This window comes from Arvicanthis niloticus, chromosome 5 (assembly GCF_011762505.2).
Source record: "Arvicanthis niloticus isolate mArvNil1 chromosome 5, mArvNil1.pat.X, whole genome shotgun sequence".
NCBI lineage: Eukaryota > Metazoa > Chordata > Mammalia > Rodentia > Muridae > Arvicanthis > Arvicanthis niloticus.
Window position 1 is genome coordinate 4,321,826 of NC_047662.1, and position 21,978 is coordinate 4,343,803.

Genomic DNA, 21,978 nt, shown 5'->3' on the forward strand with positions numbered 1-21,978 from the left:
ATCTGTATAGCCAATGAAGGCAGATCAGAGGCAGTGAGCACGAGGGATCCAAACACAGACTCCACAGGATGAGTCTCCAGGAAAAGCTCCCATTTCATTCTGGGAGGAGCATAGGCCGAGGCTGGAGAGGAGACGTTCCACAGACTGGAGGGCAGAGGCCAAGCTCAAGCCTGGTCTTTCCACCTCCAAGTCCATTGTTCTGCCATGCTGCCTTTGGTACAAGTATGTGACACTCAGCCAGGCCCTGTGACCAGCGCCACTTCATCTTTGCATAGTATGGTCACCTTCTGGTGAGATCAGAATTACTTTGTGTCTCTTCAATCTTTTCAGTAACTTGGCACAGTAGGTAGGATTGCTGCCCTCACTGAACACAGGTCAAACAGCTTGTTTCAAGTCCCACCCACCTGTCAGTCACATCTCTTGTCTTTCTGCTGAGCTGCCCCAGTCTGCTCACTGCCCATCCTCTGACTGCACCAACACTGACCTCTGTTGGGAAGGTACAGCAGCAGAGCACCCCGGACTTCTGATTCTAATTACCCCCAGCTGACACATTCAACCCTGAGTTCTGACTGCACGGCTGAAGTCCACTTGTGTTGGTGCTTGATGGGAGGAGAGGTGTTCATGTTCATGATGGGTAGTTGTATCCACGGATCCACACCCATGGATCCAAGCGTGGATTTAAAATATTCAGGAACATGTACAGATTTCATTTCCCATTTTCTTATCATTATCCCTTCAGCAGAAAATGGCATAAAAACCATTCAGTTATTTTAAGTGCTCTAAAGATGGCATTTTTGGGGGTGGATAGAGAGGAAGGGGCTGAAGCTATGACTCCACAGCCATGTGCTGCTTCAGTAAGTAGCTCCGCCCACAGCCTTAGAGATGATTCTGGGCCCAAGGGAAGCCCTGTACAGGTTCTATGACACACCCCAGTATCTCCTACAAGGGACCCACATGCCTGTGGGCTGTATCAGGAGAGGTCCTTTGGGAAACTGTCAATTACCTCATATACGTTTCCCAGAGTAGCCTTGAACTCATGGTACGTCTACTCGGCATTTCAAGTGCTGGGAATTATAGGCGTTAGCCACCACACCAGGTTCTTACATAGTTTGAGAAGCAAGAGTCAAACTGACAGTTGTACTCTAGAGACAAAGTCCTCCCATACCTTCATGTCCCACAGCACACATGCTAGAATGAACGTGAGCAGAGGGTCACCTCCTGTCAACCTCAGCTGCTGCTGTTCATTCAGGAAGGCTTCAGGAAAGCAATGACGCTTCCTAGTACCCTGCCTCGAGAGGCCATGGAAAGGCTCCCGGCTCCTTATCATGACAGGAACAGACTGCAGCAGGGCTATCCAGACACACTGATAGAGTCCAGCCTCAACAGCAAACAGCAGCCATTCACTGCTGCACAGGACTGAGCCAGTGTCAGTCAGTCATTCAGTACAATGGGCACCTCAAACTTAATAAGATAGCTGTTTGCCTCCTGGCTGGGGTATAGCTCAGAATGACCTCCCCAGGATAAGGAAAAAGATATTGTACAGGAGGCGACTCTGTCACGTCAACGGGTTAAACGTCTGCAACTGAACCATGGATTCCAGACTAGAGACTGAGGTTCAAGGCAGCAATGTCTGGGATGATAAAGGCAGAGGGCCCCTGGCTGGTACAAGGTAGATATGCCCTCCTAATCTAACTGGCACAGAGGACCATGGCGGTCCTCAGTGCTTGAGCTGCTGGCTGCGTAACTGGAGGACAGGTCTTCGAGGGCTCCCTGACTCTCCTCCACAACAGCATCTGAGCACCTGTCTCTGCTGCAGCCCGAGCTGTCGCCCTGCAGGACATATGCCTTGCCCCACCTAGTTTTATATGCTGTCAGTTCAGAAACCGTCATTACTTCAACCTGGCTTTCCCAGTCCTCTGAGGCGGTGGTGGCTACCTTGGGGTTCGTTCGCTGCTGCAGTCTCCTCTCTTCACGCTCTCTCTGGAGCCTCTCAAACTCCTCTCTGATCTCGGCTGGAGTTCTCTTCCTCTCCACCACCTGGAACAGAATTGAAGAGACAGGACACCTGGAGGGCTGGACTCTTGTGTGACATGCACATAGTAGCTAGGAGCCAGTGTGGCCACCCTTGGGCTCGAAAAGATACGGAAGGAACTGCAAAGAGCTTCTACCAACCCTGTGAGGAGAGCAAGGCTCTGCTGCTAGTTTCTGGGCTCTCCAGAGACCGACATTCTTTACTGTAGTAACCTCTCAGAGGCTGTGGGAACTGTCAAAGGAAATGCTGCGGTTCAATTCTGTCTCAGGAAGCCAAGCATCAGTGAGGCCCCCTGCAGGTTCCAGAGCTTGTCTGTAAGGCTCCGGTGAAAAGAGCCCAGAGCTGCTGCTCCTTCCACTTGCGCCCACACTTTATACAGCTGGTGTAGAATCAGAACTGTCCCTCTAGGACGGTGGGGACACTTCCTGGGCACAGGCATCTCCTTATTACCCATAAGCCTCTGTCGTCAGGGTTCACTGATACTCTGATACTGATGGGTGGTCAGGGGGAGGACAGCCTGGATGTCGTGTCCAGAACCTTAGCTCTATGCTGGGTAAGTTCTCCTAACCCTGGAGTATCTCACTAGCAGCCTGTGAACTTACAGAAGCCTCATTCACAAGGACCAGTTCCCAGTCAACATACAAGGCTAGTCACAGAGACCCATAAAGAGAGGAAGGTTGGGGATGGGCAGCTCGCCTCCAGGGAGAATGCCCACAGCCACTGTCTCTAGGTATTGTTGGTAAAAAGTCTAGGATCCTAAGTCAACTTTTTTTTTGGGGGGGGGAAGGGAGGGGGAGTTATTCTGAGACAGGCCTCTCTATATAGCCCTGGTTGTCCTGGGACTTACTGTGTAGACCAGGTTGGCCTTAAACTCTCAGAAGCCTGTCTGTGCACCCTATAGAGCGTAGGGACTAAAGGCACGTGCCACAACACCTGGATCAATGTTGATATTTTAAAATTTTTTTCTTTTCTTTTTTCTTTTTTCTTTTTTTTTTTTTTTTGGTTTTTCGAGACAGGGTTTCTCTGTGTAGTTCTGGAACTCACTCTGTAGACCAGGCTGTCCTAGAACTCAGAAATCCACCTGCCTCTGCCTCCCAAGTGCTGGGATTAAAGGCGTACGCCACCACCGCCCGGCAAAAATTTTTTCCTAATTTTTAAATTTTTGTTTTATGCATATGGGTATTTTGTTAAAATGCATATCTATATCACTCATGTGCCTGGTGCCTGTGGAGGTCAGAACAGAGCATCAGACCCTCTGGAACTGGAGTCACAGACAGTTGTGAGCCACCATGATAAGTGCTGGGATTTGAACACAGGTCCTCTGGAAGGGTAGCCAGTGCTCCAAATGGCCGAGCCATCTCTCCAGCCCCAATGTCAGGTCTCATGTGGCCATGGACCACCAGTCAAGTCTACAAGATCAGCACTGCACACTGCTATTGGCAGGTGTAGACTTTACAGGTTTTGTGGGTTTCCCAGTAATGAACAACTGCATTTACTCTCACACTGTCTTAGTTGTCTCTGCTCTAGGATGGTTTGAAATCTCCTCCCTCAGTACTGGCTACAGCTTTTCACGGAGGCTAACTTTCCTAGACACTCTCACAGGGGAAACAGACAATGTACAGGGCTGCATGCTGCCGGGGATGCAGGCCTGTGAGAGCAGTCTGCAGGCTGAGTATGGTCCCCACCCCACATGCAGCCATGATGAGTGCTGAGACTGTGGACACTGGCGTCACATGGCCAGCCAGCTCCAGGCACGCACGGGAGTGAAGTCACAAGCTGGGGGCCGTCTACTGGTCTATACAGCAAGTTCCAGACCTCCCAGAGACATCCTGCTTTGGTGAGAGGTAGTCATGCTCTATTTTGCCAGAGGAGTCCAGGAATGCTGAACAATGCCCTAGTTGTGACGAGGGTCCTGTAGCCAATGGCCCTGAATGCAGCCCTCAGCTCTGGTAACTGCTCTGAGCAGTGCACAGAGTCTGAGGATGGAGCCTGGAAACCCCCCCCCCCCACCGGAGTCACTTCCCATTTGGGTAAATGAGGCAGAGCAGTGATGGACTACAGGGATTCCCAATAAGCTAGAGGTCCCAAATAAGACGCCCGCAGGAGCCAGGCAGGACACACGGAGCCTGTGCTGCAGAGAGGGGCCGGTGACAATATGGCGTGGAGGATGGGACAAAGTATAAACACAGCCTAGTTCAAAGGGCAGGGCTCCCCAGAGAGACTTGGGTCCAATGCTGCTGAGCCGGTGCTTCAGACAGCAGGCACTGGAGATGCACACAAACCCTCCAGGACTCAATGCCGTGGCTACAGTTCACTGTGCTGTGTCCATCAAAGCACAGCTACAGACGAACAGTGGCCACGAGTTCCCCCCAGAACCACCCATCTCTGTTCTCTTCCCACCACAGCTCAAGCCTGACACTGGCTTCATGTCAGGGTCAGAGGGAAAGACACAGCAAGAGGTTAAACAGAACAAGAACTTCAGAGGGAGTTCTACATGAAGACAGGAAACTGGCACCATGAGCACATCTCTTGCTAATGTGTGTCACAGGCCCCTAGAGCCGCTGTTGTGGTGTGACATCATGGACTCCGTAGACTCATCTTACCTCCCATCCTTCCATCTCCAGGCCTCTCTTCCCATATATATCATAGATAGCCCTTGTCTGGGGGTCGCTAAGCACTGCAAAAAAGAAAAAAAGAAAAAAGAAGAAAAGAAAAAAACAAACAATATACAACAAGAACTTCCCCTCAGTCCTGAAAACCCAGTGTACAGGTCAGGAGGAAAGTCCTCCACTGCCTTCCCAGACCTCCAGGGACTGTCTGTCTGTCTGTTGTTACAATTTGACAAATGCTTTCCCCTCCCCAGCTGGCCTTCTCCTGAGTCCGGCTGGCTCCTAACTGTAGTTACATGTATACAAGGTGCACGGTGCAGAACAGAGCCTGGCTCTGGCAGCTCCTTTGTTTTGGTTTCAGACTTTAGTTTTTTGAGACAGTTTCAGGTAGACAAGGCTGGATATGGATTCACTACGTAGCTGGGGACATCCTGAACTTCCCAGTGCACCACCTCCACCTGCTGAGTGCTGGAGGACAGGAGAACAGCGTGCGTGGCTGCGTGGCCCTGTCTGCTCCGTGGTGCACTCTGCAGCACCCACAGCTCATTTCCTGGGGAGCACTCCCCAAGACCTCTGTTTTTGGTGTACTTGTCTTTATTTGTAATATTTTCAAATGACAACAATGTAGCTCAGGCTAAATTCAGTACACAGCCAACATCCCAATTTTCTTGCCTCATACGCTACCTCACCATTTATGTTTAAAATACGCTACTACCATTCACAACACTGTTGGCCACACCAGCATCTAGGGAAAGGTCCCTCAGCGAGGGAAAGAATTGCTCAGATTCCCAAAGCGGATTGTATTGTCCTACTCTGCTCCAAGTTCTGCTGGGGATCTTTGCATTATTTCCTTCTGAGGTTCTCGTATATTAGGACTAACTAAAAAGCAATGTAAGTAAGTCTAGCCATACTCAAACCTGATGGAGAAGAAAGACACGCGGGCCACTGGAAAACACAGAGCCAAACCTGTTGAGCTAAACGAATGACTAAGAAAACACCCGTGCAGGACGCTGCTCAACAGGGTCACAGCGCCTGTTGCTGGGCCTGCTGCAGCGCTTTCACAGGGAGGCGAGGAGGGCTTTCTGTTTTCCTGTCCTTAGGGCTCTAAGCTACACAGCAAGCCATGTGCACACACACCTGAGACACAGTAGAACCACTGCAGCTCTTTACACATCAGGACTTCGTGGGCTCTGGTCACTGCCACACCGCCTGTCTATCATACGCCATTGCCCAATTTTTACTAGTCATTAAAATGTAAATTTTCCACGTTGTCCCAGGTGTCCTGGAATTCATTCTGTAGACCAAGCTGGCCTTAAACTCTCCCTGTTCTTGCTTCCTGGGTGCTGAGATGAAGGTATGTGCCACCACCTCCTGGTCAAAATTAAACTTCTTAGCAAAAAATGGTAAGGTAAATATGCCACTATTTGGCCTGCGGTGACGAGTCTTGTCATGTTGAGACGCACTAGGTAACTTTGGCCTCTAATTAAGGACACATCACAGGGGTCTGGAATGAGCAACTGACTTTCTCCTAATCTATAAATATCAAGAGTGTCTGTATTTTAGCTTTTATTTTTTAAATCATTGTAAAACATTTTACCATTTCAATCACTTTAAAATGTCTAACTTGAAAGCAGGAAGCTCACCTGGCCTCAGGAACCACCATTCTTTCCAGAACCTCCCTCCTTCCCAGAGACAAACACATGCCAAGTTTTCTTCTTTATGTGTAAGCCATAAGTCTAAGCTCCTGAGTGACTACTCCCATCAGCCTGCTCACACCAGCTTCTGTTAAGAAAAAGTCCTGTAGCTTCTCATACACACACACACACACACACACACACACACACACAAAAGGGGAAAAAAAAAAAAAAAAAAAAAAAAAGCAGCTTTCCAAGCATAGGTCTCAGTCCTCCCCCTCAAGCAGGCACTAGGAACCGGCAGGAGCTGGGGCGTCCTCCATTGAGACCCGGCCCCGTTTCTTCATCTGGACTCTCATTTTCTTCTTACTGGACACGTATTGATTTCCAAAGCAAAAAAAAACGAGTCTTTCAAAGGCTCTGTCAGTAAAAGGCAGTACACCAAGCACCTCCTTTATACACCTCTAAGGACTCCGGCTCTATCTTCTACAAATCAAGTCTCTTAAAAATCGAATGTCTGTGTGCATGAAGCCAAGCCCCCCACCGACCTTCATAAGCCTGGTGCACAAGGTTAAACAGCCGTTCCGCCTGTGATTTGAGCTCTGGGTCCCTGTGCTTGTCCGGATGGTAAAGCATACACAGCCTCCGGTAGGCAGCCTTCAGCTCTTCAGAAGAGGCCTAAGAAGAGAAATTCCATTAGAGGACAATCAATGGCACTTAAACACTATCATTATCAGATCAGCCTTGACACGGGGACTGTAGCCGCTGTCCACCCTGTCCACCCTGGCCTCCGTGCAGGACACAATCAAGTTATGCTTTATTTCCCCAATACGGCTTCATTTCCACAGTTAATAAAGCGATCAATTATGTACATCAATAGCAACTGTGTTTGCTGGGGACAAGCTATCAGAAGGAAGGAGAATGGTTGTCTCCACCTTGGCTCACATGCTACCCAGTCACCCACAGCAGACAGCACACAGGAGAGAACAGTGAGGCACCATGGGCACAAGATGTTCACTGAATCCTCTCTGACAGAGTGGGCTTAGCGCATACCGATTCTTGAAAGCCAAAGACAAGGGTGTAAAGCAATACCCTCCTAACTTGACCTCTGACAGTGAACACGGGAAATGTTCCATTTAGCATGCAGCAGCCAGAGCTTATACAGGAAATGCAGTAAACAGGTCTTTCCTGACAGACCTATGGGACACAGGCATGGAGTGTAGGAAGAGACCAGCACAACCATCTTCTCCTTGGCTATGCAGCCACTGAGAGCCCCTCCAGAGTCCTTCTACGGCCCTGGGAATGGTCACCCAAGACTACTGCTGTCTGTCACAGGTGATAATGAAGAAGCACTCCACACACACACACACACACACACACACACACACACACACATCTTGACAAGGGAAGCATCCTGTGGGGTCACTGACTATGCAAGAGGGACCCAAGAGATCAGCCATCTAGGGGTGATGATACCCTAGGGTCAGGTACCAGCATGTAGGTCTTCAAAAAGAGGTCCCGGAAACACAGTGAGCTCAGGGAGAGAATGATGAAGTAAAGGTCACGTGACATTTCTCTACAAGGCATCAAGAGCCTCTTCATTTCAGGACTAAGTTCTCTGGTCTGTGTGTCAGTAAGAATCTCTGGTGGCATGAGTTCTACACAGTTCCCAGCAGCAAAGCAGGCAGGTGCTGAACTCCAGAACCTGAGGCACCCCCAGAGGGAGACAAGGTGCTGGAAGACGTGAAGTGGGCAGAGGGCTTGCTGACTGACCTCCCAAAAGTCCAATGGGGCTGTTACTGAGAAAAGCAGCTGCGAGGCTAGAGCCACAGCCTCAGAGCCTCTGGGTCTCTGCACAGACTTGGCTGTGCGCTGCCACTCTCAATCAGGAGCTGCCAGGAGGTCCCTGTTGGCTGACCCATCAGAAGAGGGTCAAGGATCGAACAAAACAGCCCTCTGAAAACTAGGCTGACTGTCCCTCTGTCACCAATCTCTTCCCTCTACCTTCTCTTTGGGGCAGCCTTGGGAATGGTGCTATAGAGCAGCTTCTAGCTACCGCCTCTCCTCTCTCCCCACCTGGTTACCTGTGTGATTTGCTGGGTGGTCTATGGCTGAGAAGGCAGGCTCACAAGTCCAATGGCTTGTGTCTACACCCAGCCTATGCCATTCCAAGCTCTGTGATGCCGGGTGAGAGAGATTCCTGATGCAGTGAGACAGCCCAACACACAGAAAAACTTACAAATAAATGGTGGCTCTTCAGAACCCGCTGTTCCTTCCCTGTGAAACCTAGAGCCAAGACTGTCTCTTAGCTATAGCTAAGGCACATACCAGTGAGGTATATACCAGCTCGGTCACATGCAAGCCAGGCAGTGCACAGCACCAGAGAGTGATCCCTGTCAGCACTGGAATGTGAGAGGGACACCGCCCTGCCGTGAGAACAGTGGACCTGCACCACACCCACTGAGTGTGCTCAGGCCGCATCAGGGCCACTGCTGAACCTTCTCTTGCTTCTTCCTGTCTGAGTCTTTCCCTGCTCATACAAATGACCAAGCGACACACTTTCTTCTGCACTAACATGTCAACTGCAGGAAACCCTGCATGTGAGTCACAACAATGAACAGAAAAATAAACACACATCCTTCTAATAGCTCACTGCTCTGACTTAAAATTAAGTACACATTCATTTCTGTGAGTTTTCTTTCTTCATTTCGAGACAGAGTTCCTCCACTAGCCAGCCCCGGCTGTCCTGGAACTCACTCTGTAGACCAGGCTGGCCTCGAAGTCACAGATCCACCTGTCTCTGTCTCCCGAGTACTGGGATTAAAGGCATGCGCCACCACTGCCCTGCAGGCTTTTGTTTGTTTCTTAAAGATTATTTACATGCTGTGGACACATGTGTGCACACATGTGTATAAAGGTGTCCATAGAGGCCAGGAGAAAGCATGAGATTCTCTGGAGGGTCACAGGTGACTGAGCCACCGACATGGGTGCGAGGAACTCAATTCTGGGTCTCTGGAAGAGACTCAAGCACTCTTAACCACTGAGCTTAGGTCACTCCAGGCCCTGCATTGACTGGGAAACAAAAATTACTGTATAAGCATGTTCCTAGATGCGGTATGTGTGAGCATGGGTGTGACAGTGCACACATAAAGGTCAGGGGGTAATTCTGTGGAGTCTGTTGTCTCCTGCCACCTGTCCGTGGGTTCTAGGATCAAACTCAGGTTGTCAGGCTCAGCTAAGCCTGGTGAGCCATCTTACCATCTCCCTGGGGTTTTGAAGTAGGGTCTTACCATGTAGCCCAGGCTGGCCTCAATGTGATCTCATATGCATTCTCTTACTTCAGCTCCCTAAGTGTTGGGATTACAGGTTAGAGACACGGTCTGGCCTTCTCCCTGCAAACTTCTTTACTTACTTACTTTCTTCCTTCCTTCCTTCCTTCCTTCCTTCCTTCCTTCCTTCCTTCCTTCCTTTCCTTCTTTCTTGTGTTTTATGAAAGGACTGACTCTAGATTAGAAAGATGCTTCCTGGTTATTAAAATTAAGCCAAGTGTCTGGGGAGCAGGAGTCTAGTCTGCAACGCCACCTTTAATCATATTAATAAACGGCATAGAGAGCTATTGATTAAGTAATGGAAATGAGAAGTTTCATTTTTAATAAATATCACATTCAATAAAGGTTAGATTGGGCCTTTCATCACGACTGAGTAGTTAAGGTCACTGGTTCGATATTTCATAAATGATAACCTTTCTCACTACCATTCGGCTCCTGATGCCATTTTGGAAGGTAATGAGATGCCATTAAGAAGGGCACCTAGGCTACATTTATCTCTAAACTTCCACAGTACAATCCAGAGATGTCCCAAGTTAAAATCTGAAAGTTTGATAGTCCCAGTCATCTGAGTAGAATATGTTAGGCCACAAGTTAAGCCTCCATGGATCTTCTAGCAAGATTTCTATTCTTCCGTGTGAGCATGTACACATGTGTGTGATCGTTTGTTTATGCCCCGTGTGTGCAGGGCCCACAAGGCCAGCAAAGGGACACGGAGACAACATACCACTCGGCCTTCGGGAATCAAAGAAGGAATCATAAGGCAGGTTAAATACCTAAAGCACAGGAAAACAAAATACAATGTGCCAAAACCTACAGCATGAATCAAAGGCAGTTTTAGGGGAGAAATTTGTGACTGTACCCCACTGCATTAAAGCCATGAAGTAGGGCTAGGGAGGGGCTCAGTGGTTACGAACACTTACAGTTCAATCATGTGGACCAGGCTCAGATTCCAGCATTCATTTGATACGCTGTCACTCCTCCCATGCTCACACATGTGTGCATACATTCACATAACTAACCACTCACTCACCCACCCACCAAGAATGTCCCTGAAGTGTGCTAGAAGCTTGGTCCCCAGAGCTGATGTGGAAGAGGCTGGACTGTGGAAGTTGCTGAGGCATGCCCTTGGGAAAAGGTCAGGACCCCGCTGCTCCAGCTCCCTGTGATTGTCCCTCATGGGCTCCACACGTTTCAATGCCATTTGTCACAAGGCCTCTCTTTACCAGGGATGAAGAGAAGCTGCTGAATGCCTCACATCGATCTCCTGAGCAACAAGCTCTATCAACCTTCTGTTCTTCACAGCCCCCAACCTCAAGCATTGTATTAGAGCAGCAGAAAACAGACTAACACAAAAACTAAAAGAAAAAAAACCTTTAAAAGATGAAACCACAGACAAAGGGTAGAACAAGCTAACACTATTCAGGATAGAGGAGTCAGAAATCAAGGTCTCTTGATGCAGCCAGGCATGACAGATCATGCCTGTAATTCCAGCACTCAAGAGCCAGACGAAGAAGCCTGCATGAACTCTGGGCCAGCCTAGGCTATAAAATGAGACCCTGTTTCAAACACCAAATAGTATTCCCCAAACAAATGACAAAAATCACTCAACAAATAAGAGCATGGCCAACGCAGGTTCACTCTTCTCAACATACTCTAAAAACTGAAGAGGAAAGAACTACTCTGCAGGGCTGGTATTCCCCAGCCAAAACCTCCTCCACAGAAAGCCGTGCCCTGGGATGGCTGCAGCATACTCATCAGCATCAAGCAAGACACCAAACAAAAGGACCAGGGTCGTAGGTGGCTCTGTGGGTAAGAACAAGCAGAAGTGCCTGTGAGAGGAACATCCCCCCCACCTGATACCATACATGCACCACTACACACACACACACACACACACACACACACACACACACACACACACACACCTCACAGATCTGGAACAAGGCATGGATGGCTTCTGATCAACTGATCAACACAGGACTGGAAGTGCTTGCTAGAACAGTTGTTGCAAGATGAAAGAACACCCTCGATTAGAGAGGAACAGATTAGCTGTCTTCAGGATGACATGCCTTACATATGGAATATGCACACTCACACACACCTGTTACAAACAGAACACACATTTAATACAGTAACAGAACACACAAAACTAGCTGCATTTTCAGAGACAATAGGAATAATCTGAAAAAGGAAAGCAGTGACAGACACGATCAGAAAGATGCCCCACAGTGAGGACAGAGAGTGCCCACCGTCAGCACTAGTAGCAGGAGACGCCCTTTAAGCAACACTGAGACAGGTTGGCACTGGATAGTCCAGGCTGGCCTCAAACCTCAAAGGATCCCCCCACCTTAACACTTACATTTCCTGTGCGTGCACACATGAGCACATGCCAGAGCTCACTTATGTGTCAGAGAACCATTTTCCGAGGTTTGTTCTCTCTTTCCACCATGTGGGGGTCCTGGGGGGAGGGGAGAAGCAAACTCAGGCTGTCAACAAGAGTGTTCCTAACTTCCGTCACAGCAACCCTTGGCCTGCCACACTCAGTGCTTCGCTGCTGTTGTTTTTGAGACATTTGAGCATCTGAAGCTGGAAGCGCCTTATGTCCAACTCCTTCTGACAGCCTAGAACAGGCACCAGGAAGAGTAGTCCTATGTGCCAGGCGAACAAAGAGCCAGTAATACTTGCTAAAAGGTGCTTCCAATGGCAATACTTATGCTCTAATTCAGTCCTGCGAAGAACGAACAGCGCATGCTCAGCACAGTGAGTCACACTTGGACCACACATTACTTTCGTAAGAACAAAGCTTAGGCTTTCTCTCTGCGAAGCCTGTATCCCTACCGACATGGGGAAGTCTACCTAATCACCACAACCGAGGGCACACCACTGTCTCTATGTTCCATGATACTCAGAGGAAAAAGGAAAAAGAAAAAACCTGCATCAGCTAGTAAAGGCCTGTACTTTGGAAAATGATCCTATAGGGAAGAAGCTGATTTGGGAGCTAGTGAACATCATGCTGGTCTGGAACCTGCTGTCTGAAAAAAGGGGCATGGTTCACTGTATCACTAAGATTCTGACAGCAGAGACTAAACCCTGCTCTCCTCATGGCTAGAAGACCCTGGAGCTGGACACAGTGGCGCTGCCTGCTGTAACGCGTCCTACTCTGCAGCCTGACCATTAACAAAGTCAGACCCCATCACATGCTGAGACCACCTGCCCACTCAACACAGTCATCCCTTTTCCTTCCCTTCTACTATGTAGCTAGCCTTGGGTAACCTAGAACTCGGACACCTGCCTCTTTCTGTCTCAGTGGGGGAGGAACCACTAACACTTTAACCATGCAGATGGAAGAGCCTGTCGAGTAGAAAAAGATGGACAGCATGGCCTCTGTTCTGCAGGATGCGGCTGCATGGCTCACAGAAGAAACAGTGTACAAATCCCCTCTCCCCCCTCAATGGGAAACTTGTTTTCTTTTACAGGCATCATTACTGGTGCTGGTGAGAAAGATGGAAAACAGGCAACCTTTCCCATTGCAATAAAGAACCCGAGAGAGGAGACATCAACATCTGGCAGATGGAAAAGGCCAAACCCAGTAGGAAAGAGCTGTGTTTTCTCTTCCAGGTGGTCTCCACAGGCTTGCACAGAGATGCCCAAGGCTCACTCACTGCTCTGGGCCAGTGCACCCCATGTATGAATCTGTTCTTTTCCTCTTGGATCTGACTTCAGACAATTTTTATAAGAGAAAGCACAGATTTTTTTCCAAAACAAAGATGAAGAAATTCCTTCCAGTAACTAGTTCCTGAAGCAACTAGAAGACTGTACTGGCAACTGGAGCCTCAACACAAGGGTACTGGGGAACCCGGAGATGGAGCAATAGATCCAGAGTTCAGATCCTCCCTCCTGCACTGTGTAAGCTGCAGGTGGTTGTGGCAGCCTGCTTAAACCTAGTACTTAGGGGACAGAGTCAGGAACCCCAGGACAAGGTGGCTACCTAAACACCTGAATTAGCAATCTCTGGGTTCAGCACCAACATCAACCCTTGACAACAACACACCCACACAACACACATATACATGCAAAACAAACCTATTCAGGTGTGTGTGTGTGTGTGCGTGCACACACACATGAGGGGGTAGTGGTGGTGTCAGATGGATACTGCTCCTGTCAGCAAGATGACTAATGTCAGCTAGGATCTGGGTACCTCCAAAGAAACACCACCACAAGAAGGTCCCTACCCTCAGAAGACAACAAACTAGATGTGGTTTCATTCTTAAGCTCTCCTACTGCTCTTGCAGAGGACCCAGAGGCAGGTCCCAGCATTTCACAACCACACTTCACAACCACTCGTGACTCTACTTCTGGGAGAATCCAACTCCATACATATAAAAAAATGAAATAAATCTTAAAAAAGGAAAAAAAAAAAGGAAAGAAAAGAAAAAAAAAAAGAAAAACCAGGTACACACAGACTTCACCTGGCAGTAAGTCAGAAATGCTAACATCAGCAGCATAGACATTAGGGTGGTCAGAGGCAAGGAAAAGAGATCTAAATGGGACACCGTGTGACTTTAGCTTGTATCAGCTGAGAGAGACTGAGGCAAACCACCAAAGGAGCAAGCTGACTGGAGGTGCTGCTGGGCAGTGGTAGAGGGAGGGAGGGAGGGAGGGAGGGGGCAGGCAGTTCACTTGGACACCCGTCCATCTATCTGCTCATGTCTCTAGTGGTCATTTGTTAAGAACAGTCCTGTACTGTTCAATAAGGAAGTGCTGTAGAAACACACTGTGGCAATTACAGTCACCTGAACGTCAGAGCGTAGTCTGACAAAAGTGGCTAAAAACATCCCAACTGTTTCTCATCGCTGTGCAGGGCACACAGCAGTGACAGATACAGTAACTGGTCACAGTTTCTTTGCAGTGGAAGAGGTAAATGTCACCACAAAGCAGAGAGGAAGCATACAACATCTGGTTTATCAAAGGCTTTCAAAATAGATCCAGGGGCCAGCGACATTGCTCAGTGGATTGCACACTTGCGGCCAAGCTGACAACCTGAGAGAAATGACCCCCACAGTTGTCCTTTGACCTCTTCCACACAGGCATTATGATGTGGGAGCATCTCTGTGTCTCTATCCCCCCACCCCCAATTTCTTTAATGGAGCCTGACTTCGGCATTTACTCAGCAAATATGAGGGAATAACAGACCAGACAAGTACCTGTAGCCCAGCCACTAAGAGACGGGGCAAGAAGACCAGGAGATCAAGTCATCCGCCAATACAAAGGGATTTCATAAGCCAGCCTGGGACGCAGATGGATTCTTAAAAGCAAGGGGGACGGGGTGTCCAAATGAACTGCCTGCCCACTCAAGGAAATATACAGAGAGGGAGCTGCCAGGGACTCCTCCGAATGTTTAAGCAGCTAATTACAACACTCACATGGACACACACACACACACACACACTGATGAAGTCTTACTATACAGACATACAGACATTCTGGTTACACTCAGAGCAGTCCTTGCAGTCTGGCTCGTGTTGGTAACACAGGTGTATACTACATCCAGCCAGCTCTCCAGCATCCAGTGACACCATACCCAACTCCTCATTTCTATCCCCCCAGCCCCCCGCAAAGAAGGTAGGCAGACTGGCATGTGCAGAGAACCGTATTCCCATCTCTACAGGAAGTATCAGATATGGACCACACTTCAGCCTTGCAGACAACAGAACTGCCTGACTTCAAGGATGAAGAAACAGGTTCAGACCGGGCAGGTTACCCCTCCCTTCAGCTGAGGCTGCCTTACATCACATTTGACCCCACGTGGGAGACTATTTTCATTAAAGCTGGCTTTCATGCCACCCTTTGAGGCCTCATTACAATCTGTGGACATCACCAACACATGCACGGAGGAACTCAAGGTTCAAGATGCCTGGCTACGCCACCAGTTCTGTGTTTGAGTTCTGTCACCAAGGTCAGGGGTCAAGTGGACATACCACATCTCACACATCTCTCTACTGTGACACACCTTGGATTTCATTACTCTTTTTGTTCTTGCCTGTGTGTTTATCTAGTGCCCTTGAGACACCAGAGCAAGCGAACAGGACCGGTCTTTTGAAGCATGCTCCAGATTTCCCACGGAAGGAATTTCTGGGCCACATCAACGTAGGTAGTTCAGATCCTATCTCCCCCATAGGAACCTAATCCCCTCTGTATGTATCTGCCCTGTCCTGCCCACTCAGGCACACTGTTAGTAGTCCATCTCCTTTAGTTTGGCATTTTCCTTCGGGAGAGTTCCCTGGCTTCTATACCCCAGGGAAGGAACACTGCACACTCCTCACACAGGAGTAGTTCTCACAGTTCAGGAGACCCAAAGGTGGCTGTTTTTTTCAGAGTGGACTCAAGGTGCGTCCTAAGAGCATCAGGGAAGCCATGTTCCCAGCAGCCGTTTCTCCCAGCCAGAGATCTGTGACTGGCTCCTCTTTGAAACACGTACAATGTGTTAATCTGTTCTTTTAAATCCTTATTTGAACAAGAAAGCTATAAATGAAATAAGCAAAATTAAAACAGACAGTTACTAAAAGTAAACGCCCAGCTCCCCAGCTAAGCAAAGCACGGCCACATATTTTCTTCTCTATTGTTTTATTACCAAATTTACAATAAACACAAAGCTTTCAATTGAAATCTCTGAGAGAAAAGGATAGTGTTTGTCTGGGTAATGCAAAACCAGAGCATAAAAATTTCAAGAAGCTATTACTGAAATGCCCAAAGCAGGAAGGTATTAATTGGCTTATGGTTCATTAACGAAGTAAATTTAACTTTGTATTGTTGGCTAATTACACTGAGATGACATGGAACCTGGCTCTCCACGGCTCTCCACTCCACAGGCCATCAGGCCACCTTTCCTCCCTCACCCCGCCTCCTGCTCACCCTGGCCACTTCATGCTCCTCACCTCTCTTAGTTCTGCCTCTCTTTGGAGCATCTTTGTGTCCCCCTTCATTTGTATCTCCAATTTCTAATTTCCACTCTGTGGTGCAGCTTCCAGCAGAGCCCCCACCCTAAGTCAGCTCTGCAGGAAGCACCGACATGAAGGACAGCAATCCTTTTTAGCAAGTATAAGCTCAGCTCTTTGGACAAGGAACACGGAAAACTTTGGGCACACATAACCTAATGCACACATTCTGACACACTCTTTCTGCGGTACTGAAGATGCAGCCCAGGTCCATGTGCACATGGAACCTCTATCACCGAGTCCTGTCCCCAGCACCCATTCCCTATGGTAGACCAGATGAGAAACTTCGTCAGTGAAAGGCATACTAAGGCCGTCCACACACACTTTTTTTGGTTTGTCTTTTTGGCCCAGGGTATCCTCGAACTCGCTACAGAGCCGATGTGGACTTTGAACTTCTGACCTTGAGTTTACCTTCCAAGTGCTAGGATTACAGGCATGCTTCACCACACTGTGTATATATTTTCACAATAAACAGAACCTCACCCCATCAACTGGATAACTACTCATGTCTAGCATTTTACACACATTCTACCCAAATGGCAATGTGAATAACCCTAGCTTACAGTAAGTACTTAATACAGTGTTATTTTCTTCTTTCCTTTCTGGCTGGCCTGTTTCTGGAGTCCTGGAGTTAAAGACATGTGCTACCACACCCAGCTGTTAGCTACATTTCTGTGTCAAAGAAAACAAGACTGGCAGGGCAGTGGTGGCGCACACCTTTAATCCCGGCACTTGAGAGGCAGAGGCAGGTGGATTTCTGAGTTCGAGGCCAGCCTGGTCTACAGAGTGAGTTCCAGGACAATCAGGCTACACAGAGAAACCCTGTCTCTAAAAACCAAAAAGAAAGGAAGAGAAAGCAAGCAAGCAAGCAAGCAAGCAAGCAAACAAACAAACAAGACTGGCATGTAAGCTGGCTTGGTGGGTAAAGGAGCTTGCTGCCAAGCCTGATGCCCTGAGTTCCCACACAACAAGAGGACAGAACTGACTCCCATACATGTAATTACATGATGTACATACACACACACAATAAGCACTACATGTAATTACATGAAAATGAAAACGGCCAGGCAGCGCACCTCCCAACAGAAGCAGCAAGGGACAAAAGCCACGCCTTCTCTCCAGCACTGGTGTCTCCTCTGCTAAGAACTTGCTATGGCTAGGTCCAGGCAGAATGGGCTGCAACTCTGGGCCCTGAGCCTCCTGGTTTACAGGCTGACAATTCTGGTTGTGGACAGCCAGGCCCAACCCTCCATGCCCAAGGCAAGCATTGACTCACAATCACTGCCACGAATGTCATGCTTTGAATATGTGTCCCTGGATAACTCCAGAGGATCAACCCCAGACTCCTTACTGACCTCATGAAGAGAAGAAGCCCACATCACAGGTGTCCTCTGACCTCCACACAAAGCACCACAGACACAACTGACACAATACAAAAACAAACAAATAAAAACCAACATCAGAACTCCAATCTTCCCAACAGCCGTGAAAAAGGTTGGCTGATCAAAAACCTACATTAAGACCAGTCAGGTTTCTTTAGATGAGGTTTTGTTTGTTTGTTTGTTTTTGTTTTTAATGTAGACCTGGCTGGTCTTGATATCATGAACTCATGATAATCTTACTTCTTCAGAATGCACTGCTAAAAGGAAATTCTTTAAAGTGTAACATGAGAGGGATAAAGAAGAAACCAGACAGGATTATTTAGGAATAAACTGGGTTTAAATTATATCAGTTCAAGAATTCTACAAAAAGGGGCCATAGAAATAGCTCGGTGGTTAAGCACACTTGCTGTTCTTTCAGATGCCGTGGTTCAGTTCCCGACACTCCCAAAAGAGCTCACGGAACCCACAGGAACACACATGGTGCAGATATTCACATTCATGCACAGCACTCAGACAAATCTAAAAGAAAAAATCTATTAAAAGCTTAACAATCAATAAATTTAACACTATATCCTGTCAAGGAATTCTTTCTCCAAATAATTTGGAAAAATTATCCTAGAAATCCGATGAGTTGGATTTTAGTCCTGCTCAGCCATCTAACAGCACAAAACCACACAGCCAACCTGGTTTTGCTGAGCCCCACCAGTGGTCAATCACCCCACAGGGTGAGGGTGCCACCCTAGTGATAGAAGCTCCACAACAGCGCAGAAAGGGGACATGGGTTTTGTTTATGGCAGGATTTGGTGGTTCTGGCTACATCCTGAAACAGAAACTCAGAGTGATATTGTACAGTTTAAGGCCTGAGAAGGACCATTCTTAGGAGATTCTGGTATTTAATATTTTATTCATTTAATTCCCTCCTGCATCTAACTTTCTTTACCTTTTTGAGATGTCTTATGCAGCCCAGGCTGGCCTCGAACTAACTGTGTAGTCGAGAATGACCTTAAATGTCTAAACCTCCTGCTTCTACTTCCCAAGTGCCACTGTGCCCAGTTTATTCAGTAAATGCAGCACCTGGTATGGATGGTGGTTTCATGCATGTTAGACAAACATTCTACAGACGGATGGAGCTGCAGCCCAACTCAGTGCTTATAACCTGTAAACAGAATGTCTGTGGAGTTGCTTCCACTTGCAACTTTTCTAGTGAAAAGACTGGACTTGGTGAACACTAATCATTTTGAAGATGCCCTGTGAAGGTGCTTCCGAGCGCTGGTGGGAAGAGAAGTGGCTTCCTACAGTAACTCTACCAGGGTCAGGACAGCCAACGGAGCAGCTGCTCAGACAGTCTAACACACAATACAAACACACACTCTCACATGCGAGCGAAGATTTCTTCTGTTTTGTTCTCCGGCGAAAGCATGCTATTTCAACTTCAGGTTTGAAAAAATAAAGCAAACAGAAGCCTCTAGTAAACACCAATGTCACCATCGTCAAAGCTATCTTTCCAGGAGAAGCAGCAGCTGCAAAGTCAGCAAGCAGACATGATAGCACACAACACGGAATGCGTTGACAAGAACAGCCCCAGACAGAGGCTCCTCCGGTGAGGACTTCATCTAGTTATAAATGCAGGGAGTGCCCGCACTCACTGGCAGAAGTAAAGCATTCCTTTAAAAGAAGTATTTCTTTGGCTCCTCTCCCAGTGCAATAGCAATGAAAGGCCCTAATATCCCAGGGGTCACATGTCCTCTGAATGCCTGCAGCTGCATAGGTTCAGCAGCTCTGGACCACAGGTAAATGGCTGCTCGATTGCTAACAACCCAGACTAGTCAGGACTCATATTTAAAACAAAAGAAAACAACAAACCCATCACAGAAATGTCGGCTCCTCTTACCAGTCTGCTTCCACAAGAACCAGAAAATGTCTGGGCATTGTGGCTCTTGCCTTTAGTCCTAGCATTTGACAGGCAGAGGCAGCCAGAGCTCTGTGAGTTCAAGGCTAGCCTGGTCTACGCAGCTGAGTTCTTGCCAGTAAGACAGAGTGAGACTCTGTGTCAGAAAACAGAAACAAAACAAAACAAAACAAAACCCCAGGGGGAAATGTACAGCTTCATTCAACTAAGTGACTAAGAGTCAAAGAAACAATTAGCTCAAATCTGAGGGCTGTTCAGCTATAAATCTAGAATGAGAATCCCCAGGTGCCCCGCTGCAGTCTAACAAGAGTGCAGGGAACCTTTCCTGGTTTCTGTAGTGAGCTGTGGCTGATACAGAGGGTAGTATCAGGGCAGAGCTTTGCTGTATGTGGAGTGGTAAACTGAGGCAGCAGCGGAGTTCAAGAACTGGATTTCTCAAGTTAGACGGCTCAGGGACGAATTACACCTGTTTGTTCCCTCGGTTATAAACACTGGATTGTTATGAGGGCGGCTATCACAATTTAAAGAGACACAGACACAGTTCTTTCAGCAGGTGGCTGCGCACAACACAAACACTCAGATATTGGTTATTAGCACACAGACCAACTTTTACTGGCAACTGGGCTAGCGCTGCTAGCTGCTCAACTCGATTACTTTTGATCACCACTACCAGAAAATCTAAGAGACAGGATTGGGACTTGTCTGGCAGGGCCGAAAGCCTGGACCAGCAGCCACAGACGTCACCCTGTGACCCGACCTTGGAAGCCTTTCCGGAAACCCTTCTCTGACGGAGCTCAAGTGCGGACTAGCCATGGAGAGTAAAAACGTATGAGAGATATACACGTGCCAGACAGTGGGGGCCTCTCGGGTGACTTTTTATTCTCGAGGAGACCGCGTGAATCCACTTGACCTGGATGCTGAAGTCCGGTCAGAGCGCCGGTGCGTCTCTGACCTAGCACTTCTTGCTCATCGAGGCTGGGGGAGGTCCTGCCTCTCATAATGTCTGGGCGAAGGCTCACGGGATCGGAGGAGGGCACGGAACGCTAGCCTGTGAGGGCAGACTCAGTTTTGGCAGCACCAGAGATTGGGGGGTCCGACTGAGCTCTGGAGAGGCTCCCATGTGGCCTTGACCTTGGTGTCCCGGGCTCCGTTCGCCCACCTGCTGGCTCAGGCTGATGACCCTAACCCCTAGTGTAGGGCAGGAGTGTGTAGGGGGAGCGTGGGGCAGAGTCGCGGGGACCCAGTACCCCCACTGCAGCGGCTTCCCCGGGGCCCTCGTCCACCTCCGGGGACTGCGTGGGACCGAGCCCGGCCTGGGCACGGTGCACGCCACGCACAGGACGCGGAGCGCGGGGCGGACGCTGGACCCGCGCCAGGGCGCGAGGGTCGCGGCGGTACGGGCAGCTCGACGGCTGGCGGGCGCGCACGGCGGCGGGGTCACGCGGGCTCCGGGCCCGGCCGTGGCCCTGCCGGGGCGGCTGCGGGGTCACAGCCGCCCGTCCGACTGTCCAGAGCCACGGAGCCTGGCCTCAGCCCCGCCGACGCCGCGCCACGGGCCTCACCTCCCTGCGCACGTTCAGCAGTGAGTAATAGTCTTCATTGTCCAGCTCCTCCTCGCTCAAGGCCGTCGCCATCTTCGCAACCTTTCACCCCGCCAAACCGGCGAGGCCGTGGTTAAGAGGGTCCGGCGCAGCGCGGGGCTCCCTGCGCGCCTCCCGCCCACGCCACAGCGGCCCCTGGCGGCCCGGAGCCGCACGGCAGCCCTCGGGACGCGCCTGCGCACTGCGCCCCCGCGCGGCCGAGGGCGGAAGCTGGATGGAGGCTGTGAACCTTGCACGTGCTTCTGAGCCAGACTCAGGCGTGCCGTGTGTGTGTGTGTGTGTGTGTGTGTGTGTGTGTGTGTGTGTGTGTGTGTGTGTGTGTGTATAAGGTGTGAGTGGGTGTGGTGTGTATTATGTATGGGTGTGTGTGGGGTGTGTATGGGTGTGTGTATGTGAGCGGGTGTGGGGTGTGTGTACCAGCGGGTGTAGGATGTGCGAGAATGTGGGGGGTGTGTTCGAGCGTGTGTGGGGTGTGTGAGAGTGTGGT

The 21,978-nt window shown here is 49.1% G+C and overlaps 1 protein-coding gene across 1 annotated transcript in view; it reads right to left on the reverse strand.

Moving 5' to 3' along the window:
- Dnajc11 (DnaJ heat shock protein family (Hsp40) member C11) overlaps positions 1-21,677 on the reverse strand; it is a 40,403-nt gene extending 18,726 nt beyond the window's left edge. The window contains exons 1-4 of the mRNA XM_034502121.2: positions 21,453-21,677; positions 6,824-6,953; positions 4,636-4,709; positions 1,936-2,037 (exon numbers count right to left, since the gene is read on the reverse strand). Coding sequence (XP_034358012.1) covers positions 1,936-2,037; positions 4,636-4,709; positions 6,824-6,953; positions 21,453-21,524 — 378 coding nt within the window. The 5' untranslated portion in view covers positions 21,525-21,677. The remainder of the gene's footprint in view (positions 1-1,935; positions 2,038-4,635; positions 4,710-6,823; positions 6,954-21,452) is intronic.
- Positions 21,678-21,978: the final 301 nt, after the last annotated feature.